This window comes from Triturus cristatus, chromosome 4_2 (genome assembly GCF_964204655.1).
Source record: "Triturus cristatus chromosome 4_2, aTriCri1.1, whole genome shotgun sequence".
Classification (NCBI taxonomy): domain Eukaryota; kingdom Metazoa; phylum Chordata; class Amphibia; order Caudata; family Salamandridae; genus Triturus; species Triturus cristatus.
In genome coordinates, this window is record NC_140586.1 from 71,722,818 (window position 1) to 71,739,032 (window position 16,215).

Genomic DNA, 16,215 nt, shown 5'->3' on the forward strand with positions numbered 1-16,215 from the left:
TACGCAAGCCTCTGTGGCCTTGGACGCATGAAATTCTGTTGGTGCTTTTATCAACCAGTTGTCGAGGGAGGGGAATACCTGATGAACGTCCTTCCTGAGAAAAGCTACCACAGGGCTAGGCATTAGGGGAAAATGCAGGAAGTTGATTTGAAGCCAAATGGGAGAACTTTGATGTGATGTTTGGGATGGATGGGGATACAGAAGTATGAATCCTATAAATTTAGAGCTGTCATGTGGTGTCCGTGTCAGAGAGGATGACCACGCAAAAATATTGTTTCTGGAAATACTGGTTTAATTTTCAGAGGTCTATGATGGATTGCTACTCCCCTGTTTTCGTGGTGAGGAAAAACAGAGAATAGAAGTCTGTGCTGAGAATGTGGGCCTTTCTCTATGGCACCTTTGCTTAGCATAGCTAGCACTTCCTTCCGAAGGAGATGAGGTGGGCATCATCGTTTTTTAAAATTGTCATAAATCTTTTTATTAATGAAGAAAACCAGCATACTAGCAGTGAACAATAAAATAATACAGTGCATGGAATTCATACAATCTTCTCATGCTTAAAGACCAACAATTTTGGCCTCTTGTAGCGTTTACAATTATATTTATGACCACACAGCGTCGAGGTAGCTGTCACTCCGGCGAAGGGGGGGACGTGCCCAAAGGTGCACACAACATCCCTCTGTGTTTGTTCGAGGCCCCCCACGATCTATGTCCATTTCTGTGGGCACCCTCTCGCCTCGTATATTACTCTCAGTCGCCCAATCATGGAATTTGGGTGCCGTGGTTCCCCTCCAAGTTCTCGCAATGTTGCGTTTAGCAACCACATTCCCCAAGGTGACCCACGTTCTTTCTTTTGCTGTTAGATCAGTGGCCTCCCATATATTAAGGAGACATAACCGGGGAGCGACTCATCAATTTCCCACAAATTTCCCACATTTTGACTGTCACCTTCCCCCAATATGAGTGTACTATCGGGCAGTCCCACCACTGGTGTAGATACGTCCCTTCCTGGCCACAGCCTCTAGGGCATAGAGGGGAGCACAATGTACCCATTTTGACCAACCTCACACTGGTATAATATACTCGATGCAGAAGTTTAAGCTGTATTAGTTTGAACCTGGACTGTATAGCCACTTCCCGAGGGGATGCTAGTGCCTCCTGCCATTCTTCATCGTCTAAGTCACCCACATCCTCCGCCCAACTGGCTCGGGTTTTCTCCAATGCACCTGGGGTATTATTTAATATCTTCCTATAAGTCAAGGAAATTGCTTTGTCCTTGAGATAGGCATCTAGAAGTTTATCCTCCAATGGTGAGGCGGCCGGTAGATCTGTATCCTTGGGAATAGCCCTGTGCAATGCATTTCTGACCTGTAGATATCTAAAGGTTTTCTCCACACTCAACTCAATCTCTTTGGAGGGTACTAAAGGGGACAGCCTTACCTCCCGCCCAGACATCACCCACCCTTGAGAGCCCGATCAAATCCCATTTGTCAAATCCAGCATATTTTGCCAGAAGCCCCAGTTGACCCGTCTCTAGAAGGGGAGTGGCCTGCGTAATCTTATTTTTCCATCCCAAAGCGGATGTGGTCGCCTGCCAGAGCTTGACAGTGGTCTCTGTTGGACTATATTTTGGGCTATGAATTTTTCCACCATACAATGCCCTCTGGTATGACCCTGGTTTCATGGTATATCTATCCATCCTATATGCTGGATCGGTTACCAGCCAATGTACCCAATGATTCGTGACCACCAACTGAGAGGCCCAGTAATAACTTTTGAGTGCCGGAAGGGCAATTCCACCCTCAAACCAGCTCTTAGTGAGTTTTGGTAATGAGATGCGTGGAGGGCCATTATTCCAAATAAGGAACCGGAACGCTGAGTCAACCACCTGAAAGTATTGGTTTGAGACAAGGTACGGTGCATTCTGTAGAGCATAAACGAATCTGGGCAGGGCCATCATTTTATATAGTGCGGCTCTTCCCAGCAGCATCAGTGGCAGGGTTTTCCAATGCTTCACATCGTCTTGTAAGTGATGGAGCCGGGGGGGCCAAGTTGTGCACATAAAACGCTACCGGGTCAGCCGTGACAAAAATCCCCAAGTATCGAAAGCCGTCAGTGACCACTCTGGCTTCGGAGGCGGAACAAAACCTTTTCCCGCGAGTATATATATGAGTGATTTATCCCAATTTATGGAGTATCCAGAATATTTTCGGAAAAGGGCAAATATATGTAAAATTCTATGAATAGAGTAGCTTGTATTGTATGCCTAGAAAAGCTCTAGCCCCACAAGATGAAATACAGGAAAAGACATTTGTAGTTTTGCACCCCAATACTGTTTGTATGTTTCTATCCCTCGAATCTTGCACTTTAAGCCTTTTTTAGTGAATTGTTATGAGTTGTTAGTTGATATTCTGTACATTTTATTTTTTATTTGTAATGTATGATGGATTGAACTGTCTACTTTTATGACATTAAGTTGTCGAATAAAGCATTTGATTGATTGATTGAGTAGCGGGTTTAGCCAAATAAAGTAAAATATCATCTGCGTAAAGGAAGATTCTGCCCCCGCTCTCTCCTGCCTCAAGCTGGGTATCGTTGCGCAGCCCTGCTGCTGATCATAGTTATCGTCCTTTGCTGCACTTATTGTTTATTTTAAACATTGTATTGTCCTGCCGAGATCGTGTGCCCGTGTTTGCTGCCCTTTGCTGCATTATTTGTATTTGTGCTCCTGCATTAGCTGCTCCCTGCTTTGGCATTGTGCCTGCTTTGGCATTGTGTGGCCGCCCGCGTAGTTCTTTGATCGGTTTCACCCGACCCGGTCGGCGCTTCCGCCCCAGCCGCCATTGCTGTTGTTGTTGTTGTTGGCCAGAGCCCGCCCCCTCCACCACGCACCCGCCTCCCAGCTGCTCCTCCCTCCCACTAAACTACATAGCCTCCACTTCGGACATCGTAGCGCTGTGTCCGTCCTGACTTGGTCAGTTACGGTCGCTCCCTCCTGCCCCCGCTCTCTCCTGCCTCAAGCTGGGTATCGTTGCGCAGCCCTGCTGCTGATCATAGTTATCGTCCTTTGCTGCACTTATTGTTTATTTTAAACATTGTATTGTCCTGCCGAGATCGTGTGCCCGTGTTTGCTGCCCTTTGCTGCATTATTTGTATTTGTGCTCCTGCATTAGCTGCTCCCTGCTTTGGCATTGTGCCTGCTTTGGCATTGTGTGGCCGCCCGCGTAGTTCTTTGATCGGTTTCACCCGACCCGGTCGGCGCTTCCGCCCCAGCCGCCATTGCTGTTGTTGTTGTTGTTGGCCAGAGCCCGCCCCCTCCACCACGCACCCGCCTCCCAGCTGCTCCTCCCTCGCCCCTTCCCCCTCCCACTTATGACAGTTGCTCTTGCGCGCAGCGTTCACGCGCAGCGTCCGCGCCCAACCCGCGCCGAAGGTGCGCCAAAGGTAAGCCCGTCTACGCCCGTCCGCGCCTGGACCGCGCCCAGCGCCAGACCCCCTGCCCCTCGCACTGCCCAGCCCCCCCGCGTTACCTACGATGCCGCCACCCTCCTAGCCCTTAACCCCGGTCGCGCCCCCTACTGCATCCAAGCCGCTCCAGGACGCACCCATGGACCGTTCTCCTGCCCCTCCTGCAAATTCAGCGGCACCGTCAACATCTCCGCTCCGACCACACCACAGATTCCCGACCCCAACCACCTAGAATGCATCCTTCTCAACACCCGCTCGGTCCACAGGCACGCCATTGACCTTTGGAACCTACTAGACACCATCTCTCCAGACGTCGCCTTCCTAACGGAAACATGGATGAACGCCTCCTCCGCCCCTGACATCGCCATCGCTATCCCTGACGACTATAAGATTACACGCAAAGACCGCACCGACCAAACAGGAGGAGGAATCGCTATCGTCCACAAGAAATCAATCCACATCTCAACCAGCTCTGACGCCAACCTCGCCAACTCCGAACACCTCCACTTCCAGATCCACATCGACCCCAAGACCACACTCAGAGGCACCCTCCTCTACAGACCACCAGGACCCCGCGCAAGATTCAGTGAAGACATCACGGACTTCATCACCCCACACGCGCTCCCCTCCAAAGACTACATCCTCCTGGGAGACCTCAACTTCCACCTTGAGAAGATCAACGACCGCAACACCGCCACCCTCTTAGACAACCTCGCCAACCTCGGACTTAAACAACTGGTCACTTCCCCCACCCACATCGCAGGTCACACACTCGACCCCATCTTCACCTCTAGCAACCATGTCTCTTTCAACCACACTACGGAGCTCCTCTGGACTGACCACAGCTGCGTCCACTTCACCTACAACAAGCCGAAACCCATCATCCACCTCCAAACAACTCTACAAAGAAACTGGAACAAAATCACCACGGAACAGATCTCCTCATCGATCCTTCAAACCTCCCCAGCCCTCTCTTCTGACGCCAACGAAGCCGCCTCCAACCTCACCCTTTGGTTATCCAACACCGCAGACACCTTAGCACCACTGAAAAAACGCCTACACAAAATCAAGAAGGCCTCATGGTTCAACGAGGACCTCAAGAAATCCAAGAAACTATGCCGCTCCCTTGAAAAGGCCTGGAAAAAAGACTCATCCACCAGCAACAAGGACGCCTTCAAAAACGCCATCCGTACTCACCACCAACTGATCCGAAAAGCCAAAAAAACAGCATTCAAGGATCGACTCGACAACAACGCCCACAACAGCAAGGAACTTTTCAACATCGTCAAGGAATTTTCCAACCCCTCGGCCAACTCCAACGACATCACCCCCTCTCAAACTCTCTGCGACTCCCTAGCCTCTTTTTTCCACAACAAGATTGCTGACATCCACAACAGCTTTGACAACCAACCCGGAAGCCAACCCACCCTACCATCAGCTGACTATCTTCCCCCCGTTAACACCCTCAACGCCTGGAACCCAATCACCACTGAGGACACCATCCGCCTGATGAATTCCATCCACTCTGGATCCCCCACAGACCCATGCCCTCACCACATCTTCAACAAAGCAGACTCCGTCATAGCCCCGCACCTCCGAGACGTCATCAACTGCTCCTTCAACTCCGCTACCTTCCCAGAAGACTGGAAACACGCTGAACTCACCGCACTTCTGAAAAAACCAACAGCAGACCCCACCGAACTCAAAAACTACCGCCCCATCTCACTTCTTCCATTCCCGGCCAAAGTCATCGAGAAAGCTGTCAACAACCAGCTCGCCGCCTTCCTCGAAGCCAACAAATCCCTCGACTCCTCACAATCTGGCTTCCGAGCAAAACACAGCACTGAGACCGCCCTCATCGCAGCAACAGACGACATTCGAACTCTACTGGACATTGGAGACACAGTCGCCCTCATCCTCCTCGACCTCTCTGCTGCCTTCGACACAGTCTGCCACAGCACCCTTTTACAGCGCCTCAAAAACATCGGAATCCAAGGAAAGGCACTGGAATGGATCACCTCGTTCCTCTCCGGAAGAACCCAGAGAGTCCGCCTCCCTCCATTCAAGTCCGAGGCCTCTGAAATCATCTGCGGCGTACCACAAGGATCCTCACTCAGCCCCACCCTCTTCAACGTATACATGAGCCCCCTCGCGACCATCGCCCGCCAACACAACCTCAACATCATCTCTTACGCGGATGACACTCAACTGATCCTTTCTCTCACCAAGGACCCCAGCACCGCCAAAACTAACCTACACGAAGGAATGAAAGAAGTCGCCGAATGGATGAAACAAAGCCGTCTGAAACTGAACTCAGACAAAACAGAAGTCCTCATCTTAGGTAAATCCCCCTCTGCTTGGGACGACTCCTGGTGGCCGGAAGCCCTCGGAAAAGCACCCATCCCGACAGACCACGCACGGAACCTTGGCGTCATCCTGGACTCTTCACTCTCAATGAACAGACAAGTCAGCGCCGTATCCTCATCCTGCTTCAACATCCTTCGCATGCTCAGAAAAACATTTCGCTGGATCCCCACCGAAACAAGGAAAACAGTCACCCATGCTCTGGTCACGAGCCGACTGGACTACGGAAACACCCTCTACGCAGGTACCACCGCCAAACTACAGAAGAAACTACAACGAATCCAAAACGCCTCAGCCAGGCTCATATTAGACATCCCACGCAACGAACACATCTCGGGTCACCTTAAAGACCTCCACTGGCTACCCGTCAATAAGAGGATCACTTTCCGACTGCTTACCCACGCACACAAATCACTCTACGACATCGGACCAGATTGCCTCAACTCTCGACTGTCCTTCTACACCCCCTCCCGCCAACTTCGATCTTCCAGCCAAGCATTCGCCACTGTCCCTCGCATCAACAAAACCACCATTGGAGGCAGATCCTTCTCATACCTGGCTGCCAAAACATGGAACTCACTCCCCGCTTACCTTCGCCTCACCCAGAATCACCTAGCGTTCAGAAAACAACTTAAAACGTGGATATTTGACAAATAACCCCCCTCCCCTCCCCAAGCGCCTTGAAACCCTCTGGGTATGTAGTGCGCTATATAAATTTTATGACTTATGACTTATGACTTATCCTCCCAATACGGTGTCAAATTCAGTCCCCGTATAAGAAGATCCCCCCTTAATCAAAATTGCCAAGGGTCCCAGGACCAGAGCAAATATCAATTGAGAAAGTGGACAGCCCTGTCTCATTCCCTTTCGTAGGGTGAAAGTAGTCGACCGAGCCCCACTTACTGTGACTCTTGCTAGGGGTTCCGAATAAAGGAGGTGCACCCATGCAAGGAACTTCAGTCCAAAGCCATAGCTTTCAAGCGTCGCAAATAGATAGGGCCATTCGATCATTTCAAATGCCGTTTTGGCATCGAGAGACATGATGACGGCCTCCTCCCCTATAGTACCAGCCCTGCCCAATACTCCATTGAGACGCCTCAGATTCAGTGTTGTGTTCCTGCTGGGAATTAATCCGGAGTGGTCCAGATGAATCAATTTGTGGAGTAAAGGTGACAGCCTCGTGGCCAAGAGTTTTACCAGTATTTTTACCTCCGGATTAAGCAACGATATCAGCCAGTAAGAGCAGCATTGCTCAGCAGGTATTCACTGTTTATGAATAAATACCACATTGGCCAATCTTTGCGCCTCTGAGAGAATTACCTTATCTACACATTCCTCATACATGGCTATCAGGTGGGGGGCAATAGTAGATGCATTTGTCTTAAAGAGTTCAATGGGAAGACCACTCAGACAAATTGCGTTACCCGATTGTAATGCTCAGATTGCCTTTACCACTTTCTCCTTGGTAAGATCTAACTCTAACTCTTATATTTCAGAGTCATCAAGCACTGGAAGCTTAAGGGTAGCCAGCAATTCTCGTGCTTCTTCATAGTTGGGCGTACCAGCTGACTCATATCAATTTTAGATACAAAGGCCTTAGCTATACTATTCCTATCAGCTAAACAAATCCACTCTTTGGCCACAATTTCAAATACCCATCTGGAGGCCTGCTCCCGTTTATCCAACCACGCCAGTAACTTGCTCGCTTTGTCCCCAATTTCATAGACCCTACACTACAATGCCCGGAAATGGGTCCTAGCTGCCTCTTCTGCAATATCCCTATAGTCTTTTTGTTTTAGGAGCAATCTATGTTTGATATCAGGGGCTGAACGACTTTCCAACTCAAGTTCCAATTGGGGGATTTCTTCCTCAATCTCTCATATTTGCTTATGTTTTTCTTTTTTGTATGCAGCAATCACCAATGCACACTGTCCTCTAATCACAGTTTTGTTCGCCTCCCAAAGCGCGGAGGCTGAATCCACCGACCCCTCATTTTCATTAAAATAATGCTCAGTTGCCTCAATGAGCCCCACCCGTATAGCCGGTACCCGCAAATACGCGGGGTCAAGTATCATCTTCTGTCTCTTAGACGAGGGGATACCCCCATACGTGAACGTAACTGGTAAGTGACTGGAAATACCTCTAGGAAGATGTTTCACCTCTCTAAACATAGCGAGCTGTACGGCTCTGCCAAAAATATAATCTATTCTAGACAGACTTCCACGTACTCACGAATGGAAAGTATATTGAAGGGAGTAGGGTTATACGCTCTCCAAATATCAATGATCCCCAACGCCTCCAGGAACTCCCCTAACGTCTTCCCAGCCACCTCTCCTTGCCTCGGGGGGATCTATCTAAACCACTGTTCAAAGCTGCATTACAATGTCCCCCAATCAACAACTCTCCCTTTGAGCAGATGTGTTCACAAATCAGCCAGGGCTGAGGAATGTAATTGGGGCGGGACATAGAGGGAAGTAATATTGAGTAACCTGCCCTCCCAAGTGCCCGTTAGGGTTACAAATCTACCCGTTATATCATGCGTCACTGCTTGCACCCTGAAGGGAAAAGAATTACAGAGGAGGATCCCTACCCCTCTCGATCCTCTTGTGTATCCTGCGTGGGCCACTAATTTAAACCCCCATCTATTCAAAGCACAATACGAAGTTCCCTGTATGTGCGTCTCCTGGAGAAGTACCACATCAGGGACTTGTCTCTTTACATATTGCAATACGATTCCCCTCTTTATTCTGTCCCCCAGTCCATTTACATTCCAGGAAAGAAGTTTATCACTATTAAAACCCTTCCAAGAATTAAGGGCGGAGTACAGCCTGCACTGCTCCCAGTTCCTAAAGTATGCACAACTACGCCACGCATGGCAGGCAGAAGCGGCGCTGTCGGTCCCCTTGCCGGAATATTCGCCGCTGGAGGGACGTCTACTGCAGGAACAGGTGCAGGCCAAGCTAGTTTCCTTGACTTATAAAAACCTACTTAACAGCATGCCGGACGGTCTGGTTAAACTGAAGAGTGTGTGGGAAGCAAATCTAGGGGAAATGGACACGCTTGACTGGGAAACTGCCCTGATGCACCCTAGGGAAGTGGCAATAAAATATCGACTCCGACTCATACAATTTAAGATCCTCCACAGAGTCTACTATGATCGTCTCCGCCTACACCGGATGGGGAGGGTCACTGACCCTAGCTGTTTGCGGTGCGGACATGCCGAAGGCAACTTCTACCATACCATCTGGGAGTGTGGGGTCCTCCAAAGTTATTGGGCCAGGATAGTGGGAGAACACGGGAACGTACTTGAGGTGTCCCTACCCCTGGAGCCCAAATTAGTTCTACTGGGGATAACGAATGATATAGACCTGACTCGACCCCAGCTCATTTTCCTGACATTAGCGTTAGTGGTGGCCAAGAGGAACGTGGCATGGGAATGGGGAGCCCCCGAACCCCCGGAAGCTCGACGACTGGAGGAGGGGGGATGGACATGTATATGGCGGCCGAAAGAGTTACTTACAAAGCATGGGGCTGCCCGAAGAAATTTTCCAGAGTATGGGGGAAATGGCGACGGTATCATGGCCTAGATGGGGGGCTCTGAGGGGGTGGAGAGGGCTGTGCTGGCAGCCTTATTGCATATGGGAACGACTTGGATGCAGCTAGAGGCCTCCATGGATGGTGGGTACTTCTATATCAATGTATCGAGGTGTCTGGCGCTAGGCGGTGGGTGGTGGTAGGGTACTAGGTGATGGACGATTCACTGTGACATGCTTATTATGTTCTGTGTTGGAAATGCAAATTAAAAAAAACAAAAAAAAACACTATTCAAACATGCACTCTCCCACAAACTGCTAGCCATGTGAATAGTATGGTCCACCTTGTGGATTCCTCAAAGGATTGTAGCCACAGAACAACACCCCTTCCCTCTCCGAGGGTGCAGGGCGGCAGGACAGCCAGCTAACCAGTTTGTAGGAATGTCTGACTATCGGCTAGTGAGTCACATTTTCCCCATTATTTTTATTTTTTTATTTTACAGTGTTTTATATAGTGTGAACTTGACCCAAATCCGATATCAGAGCACTTTACATAGCACCAGTTGCATAACATGAGGACACATTCATTTTTTGTTAGGCACGGGGAGATTGAGTGATTTGCCCAGAATCACAGGATGTTCAGTGTCATTGCCGAGATTCGAACCCAGGTCCCCAGATTCGTTAGGCCAACTCCTGCACTGCCAACCAACAACAAAAGGAAACATAGTAAACAATAAACTGTCTCATAACATTCCCAAAGTGACCACCCCAGACCCTCCCCCCTCACTGCGACGTGGACTCCAACCTGCCCACCCTCCAACTTTGCAGAGTGTCTGTATACCCATACCCTTAAAACCTTACTTAGGGGAGCGCGGCCTGGCCGGCACCATCATCTTAAGCACGTATGACATCACATTTAATGATAATATACTCATCTACAGAGTCTGCACCAGGAGACTTTCACAGGTCCTGTTGTGATATAATCACCACTGGTTCATATGGTGGGGGGAGGAGGGGGAAAGGGGGCAAGTTCTCTGTCGTGATCATCGTCGGTCTTCAACCGACACCTCCTTCCTCCCCATTACTCCGGGCACAATTATCCAATTTCAGTCTAAGTGTTCCAATAGTTAGCACACCCCCACAAGTAGGTCATCTTAGTATCCGTCTCATTATTAGTCGCTGGGCCAATGAAGACCTTCCTTCAACCTGTTGGTCCCCGCCGTCTTGGATTGAATCGTGTCGTTGTTGCTGATTAATCCCGCGTTTCTCCTGACGATCTAAAGTTGTTTGGGGTCCGACTCGTCGCCAGCCTTCCATTCAGTCCTGGGCTTCTTCCAGATCGACAAAAAAACTGTATTTCTCTCAGCTTCCACATGCAGTTTTGACGGGAAGAGCATGGCGTAGTTGACCCCCTGAGCCCTAAGAGCTTTTTTGACTTCCAAAAATGAGCGTCTCTGCTTCTGCACTTTGGCCATAATATCCAGGAAAAAAGATATAGTACTATTTTCATATTTAGGAGGGGGCATTTCGAGCAGTCTGAAGAATAACGTCCAGGTCCCGAAAGTTAAACACCCTTGCAAGAATGAGTCGGGTGGAGCGCCCAGTTTAGGTCTACCTCCCGGAATGCAGTGAGCACGCTTGATAGTGAAATAATTTGAGAGACGCTTAGGTTGCAGGTGGCTCAATATTAAATCTTCAACAAACAGGTCTGTGGACCGACCATCTGAACGTTCTGGCACTCCTAAGATGCGAACATTGTTCCGTCTAGAGCACCCCTCATAATCATCAAGTTGCAATCAAAGTAATTGAGTGCGGCTTTGTAGGTACGAGACCTGTTTCTTCAGTTCAGACGTGCCAGCCACCAGGCCTTTAGTGCATTCTTCCACCTCCTGCACTCTAGAATCCATTTTACGGAGGTCTGCTCTGAGCAGGGAGATATCAGTGGCGACCGAGTCTATACGCACTTCGAGCGAGGTGCGAACTCCATTAATCGCCGCCATTATATCTTGCAACTTAGGGGGTTCCTGGTTCTTCGGGCCACTCGGCTGTCTTGATCAGTATTTGTGCCCAAGGATCCCCCTCTTGTGACTTGAGGTAGGTTTATTTGTCTATCTTTGGCTGTTGTGAGCCACGACTCCCTTTACTAGTCGCCATTCTCAGGTAGGGCCCCCTAATTCAATATGGACGAGTGCTCCTCGGCTCCCAACACAATATGTCGCACCTGGTCTGTCGGCTTTCCTCCCTTGACAAGTACAGTAAGTTGATGTTGCTGGATCTGTTTCAGTGGCCCTGGCCCCAGGCCAACCGTCTGCCAAAATACTGCTATTTAATGCCCCAACAATGTGGGTTTTCAAGGGTGCACAGCGTGGGTCGCGACTCCAAAGTGGCTTTACTTCACCGAGTCCAACAGTCCAAAACAGCAACTGTAGGCGGGAACGGGCACGAGAGGGGGCCGGAACCATGAATCGCGACGCCATAAAGGTATCTGGGAAGACCCGGATGAGCGGTGAGGAAGACACTGCCCAGGGCAGCCCGACGGATCTCACGTGTCGGCCATAATGCAAGTGGCTTGCAGAATAATGTTTCTCCTTGACACTGATGAAAGACACATTCACCTTGGTCCTTGCATCTGAAGTTATTTCAGGCCCCGTGTTACAACACTACCACCCTTGGGGATGCAGCGCCAGCAGCCATCACATCATTATAGAGCCTGGGTTAACCGGGGGGCCTGACACTGTCGTCTCACAGTCATTAGCTGATGTTCAACTCCTGAAACCTCCCGGACCCGGCCAACCAAAGTCGCAGTCCATATGCCCTCGACCACCAGCACCATCCCTCAGCGCATCTGAAGTTCTCTTGAAGGCTGGCTCCCAAAAATAAAGTCGTCGCAGCCAGTAACACACTCTGGGGTGCAGGATAAAGTGTCACGGTGCGCCGCCTTGAGAATAAACTAGCGCGTCAATGCACTCTTACAATGTCCAGGCTTGTGCCAGCACATACCTCTCCACGGCACAGCCCCAGTGAACAACTCTGTTCTCTTCCGAGGAGCTGCCTCCTGCGTTCACACTGCTGTGCACGACCTTCGATTTGTCTCAGGTTACAACGCGTCTGGAGAACCACATGACCGGGACCTCTATCACTGCTGGCCCAGTCGCAGCCTCTCGTGGGCGGGGTTGCCAGCGCACGCCACTCCGCTGCTTTCCAAGAGGAGGCGGCCGCCAACTTTGCCGCCCCCGATCGTCAGTCTGGAGTCGCCCAAAAACATCAGGATGCAGTCTCCCGGTGCTCGTCACCTTCTCATCACACTGGGTGATGTAGCGTGCCTGATACAGTTTTGGTGGAGTGATGAGCGGGATCTGGCTGAACTCTAAACTCTGACCATATGTGATGAGATCTAGGACTATTTCTCCAATGCTATTTTCCACCATAGCTGAAATAAAAATGTTCTCCCACAGGATGGTGTAAGCAGCACTAGAATGCGGTAACTGTTGGTAAGCCGGCCTAAGGGCTGCAGAGAGGGCTGATAAGTCTGATACCTCTGGTATCCTCCTTGATGCGGATAAGTGTCTCTTCTGCAGGTCCGTCTAAAGGGTGTTTCTTTCAAAATTGTAATGTGCCCAAAGATCCTGCAGCGTCAGAATCCACCTTGACTGTTTGCAAGGTATCGTCGACGTGCATGCCAAACAGAACGTTGCCATGGTAAGGTATACCTACATAATAGACAAGGCCGTCTTGGGGGAGACAGTAATAGTTGACATGGTTGTGGGCATCTATGTTGTCATTGTAATTCTGGTTAATGATGATTTTGACGGCAGTTTTGCCATAGACGTCTCACTGACAGGTTATGAGTATTTTTCTGATATTATGTCAGGGCTAAAGAGGGAGTTGTAGGATCTGACATTTTCTCTGAGGAAGTTTTTTCCAATGTTATCTCTCTGAGTGCCTTATGAAGACTCACAACAAACAAATGATGGACGGAATGCTGACAATGCAGACATTCTCCCCCAGTCAAGAGATCTGGGTTAAATCCATCGTTCTTTTGCCCACTACGCCACCCCAGTTTAGACATGGCCATATGCAAATCAGTCTTGACCCTGTGCCTCATGGGAACAGTACAGCCCGAACTGCCAAGCCATGTCTTCCCTGGACAGGAATCAAGCATCCTAGGACCGGTTTCTGGCTATCAGCCGTCATCAGCCAGGATAGCTTGACTCCAGTGGCGTAGTGAGCACGGGTCCCACGTCTGGGAATACCCATCCCACTTAGGGCGAAAAGCGTTACAACAAACAAATGATGGACGGAATGCTGACAATGCAGACATTCTCCCCCAGTCAAGAGATCTGGGTTAAATCCATCGTTCTTTTGCCCACTACGCCACCCCATTTTAGACATGGCCATATGCAAATCAGTCTTGACCCTGTACCTCACGGCAAGTCTTTTTTATGGCTTTTCTGAATGCCTTCTAGAGAACCTTGGAACAACCTCTCCCTTTGTCCTCTCCTGTGAGGGGAAGGAATCCTCACTGTCCTCATCAGAAGTGACAGATTTACATTTCTGTAGCCACAATAATAGCCTTATCTCTCTACAAATTAGAGTTTTTGAGGAAAAGCTTAGGACATATTTTATAGTTCTTTACCTTTGTTTCTGCTACACTGACGTATTTGTGCCAGGGTCAGAGAAATGAACCTTGAAATATAATCTTGGATGATTCAAAAAGAAGTACTAGCTGAAGAAACTGAGCAGAGCTCAGGGAGACTCCCTTCTCATGATGTGCGGTAGAAAATCTGATGAACTCAGCCTCCGTTGGGAGTGTTCTAGAGGGTGCTGTCGCCTGATTTGTTATAGTTCAAGTTTCCTTCTTTTTTTTAAACCGACATAAATAGGCTATTAAACTAACTTTTTCATTGCCATTATAGCCTATGATAGTGATACATACTGCTTTATTATGGTACTGAGGGACTCCCACTTTGACGACAGTCATGTGAATCTATGAAAGATCCAATCTTGGAGAAGCTATCTAATCAGAACAGGCACCCATTTTGGGAAATTCTAATTTTGAATGCTTCCTTTTATACACCTTTTTCCCAGTACTATGGATCAGTGCTCTGTACCAACTCACTCTCAGATAAGCAGGTGGCCTTGGACTTTTTAAACTACAGGAGGAGGCACCACTTAAGTTACCTTGAGAGTTCTGAAGAGAGTTTTCTGCATATCTTGCAGAAGTGGTCCTATTTTAGAGAGAGACAATAAACCCATTCTTTAGGTGGATCCTGTGCATGCTGGTACTCCCACATGGTCTAAATAGGACCTTTTCAGGACAGGCAGTCATATACAAATTGCATTTTCTCCCTTTGTTCACTCCTTAGAGAATACCTACGCAGCCAGAGGACCACCAAAAGAGTTGGAAAACCAAAGGAAACTAAGTACGATTAAATGTGAAGCGTCCACAAAAAGTATCTGCGAAGAGTAAGCAATGTTATGTGGCCTCTGGGGGAGTGGTGTACAGTGCTTTTTAACCTCAAGGACTGATGTTTGAGTCTTTTTTTAAATTAGTGAATGTGCTACCATAGCGACACTATTTCAATCCTTTCAGACACAATAAAGTTCATATTGCTATTTTAAAGGTACAGTGAGACTCCCAGCTCAACAAGAAGGAATGATTGAAACATGTGAATCTGTTAAAGATACAAAGCTGGAGAAAAAGTAGCTTCCACTATTAATACTTGTGCTTTGTTCTGTGTTTGAGTTTTGCACTTCAGATGCTGTACTGATAGTGTGGGATAAAGGTATCTTGGGGAGAAAGAAACTGATATTCTGTGGTATACAGGTATCTGCCACTGTTGCCATTTGTACTGTACTGTGTTTATCTCGAACTGAAACTGCCTGTGTGACGCATATAAGCTTGCAATTCTTATGCATTAACTGCTTCTGATATTTCTATGATATATCAATAATGGTAAAATTGTAGCTGCAGACTGTTGCCATGAAATAGGATACTACTGCTTACAGCCCAAACATGCCAGAATTAAATATACGTTACCAGAAGCCAGACAATATAGAAGAAGGGCTGTGTGTGTATTTAGAGAAGCACGGTTCATGCCAGTATAGTCACTAGGAATATCGGCTTACAATTAACATAAAAATGCACAAGGGATAGAACAGATAAAGACTTCCACATTGTGTATTAAATAGTCACAGCAGACATGGAAGAATCTTAAGGTATCTGCACTAGGCAACCTTCTGACATTGGATTGCTTTAGATTGTAGGCTGTAAGGTATAGGTGGGCTATTCATAAACAACATGGGACATCTGGTGAATTTTCTACTGAGTTTCTTACTCTTCACTTAGAACAATGCAAGAATTCTCGAATGTGAGAGCTACTCAGTTAGGGCAGATTGACATCGATGGACTGGGAGACCTACTTAACTAGAAAAGGGAGAGCCTAAAATCTGGGGAACGGATAAGCCTTACACCGACAACTTAGGAACTCAATGGAAGGGAGCCTGTCTTCATAGCATGTGACATCTCAGACCTTTCTCACTCCTCAAATGGGACAACTTAACAATTCTGGAATGCGTGAGCTATTCAAACCCACCATGGGACAACATGAGATTGCTAGACTGGGTGAAGTATGAACACATGACAAGGGGCACCTCGCAATCCCTTGGGTGAGTACAAGCAGCAGGTGGTTACCTTCATTTACATCAAAGTCATCATCATCACCAAGGTCCCGCTCCAACTGCAAGTCGAGCACAATCGGGTAATATAGGCATCGCTCTGGATCCAACACTTTTTCTCTCTAGGGAATCAGAGAAGAGCTGCAATTAGATGAGGAGGTGTAGGAGAGGG

The 16,215-nt window shown here is 48.5% G+C and overlaps 1 protein-coding gene across 2 annotated transcripts in view; it reads right to left on the reverse strand.

The window, feature by feature from the left end:
* ECSIT (ECSIT signaling integrator) overlaps positions 1 to 16,215 on the reverse strand; it is a 126,096-nt gene that overhangs the window by 18,595 nt on the left and 91,286 nt on the right. For both annotated transcript variants that reach the window (XM_085600573.1, XM_085600574.1), the window contains one exon: positions 16,060 to 16,165. In XM_085600573.1, coding sequence (XP_085456699.1) covers positions 16,060 to 16,165 — 106 coding nt within the window. The remainder of the gene's footprint in view (positions 1 to 16,059; positions 16,166 to 16,215) is intronic.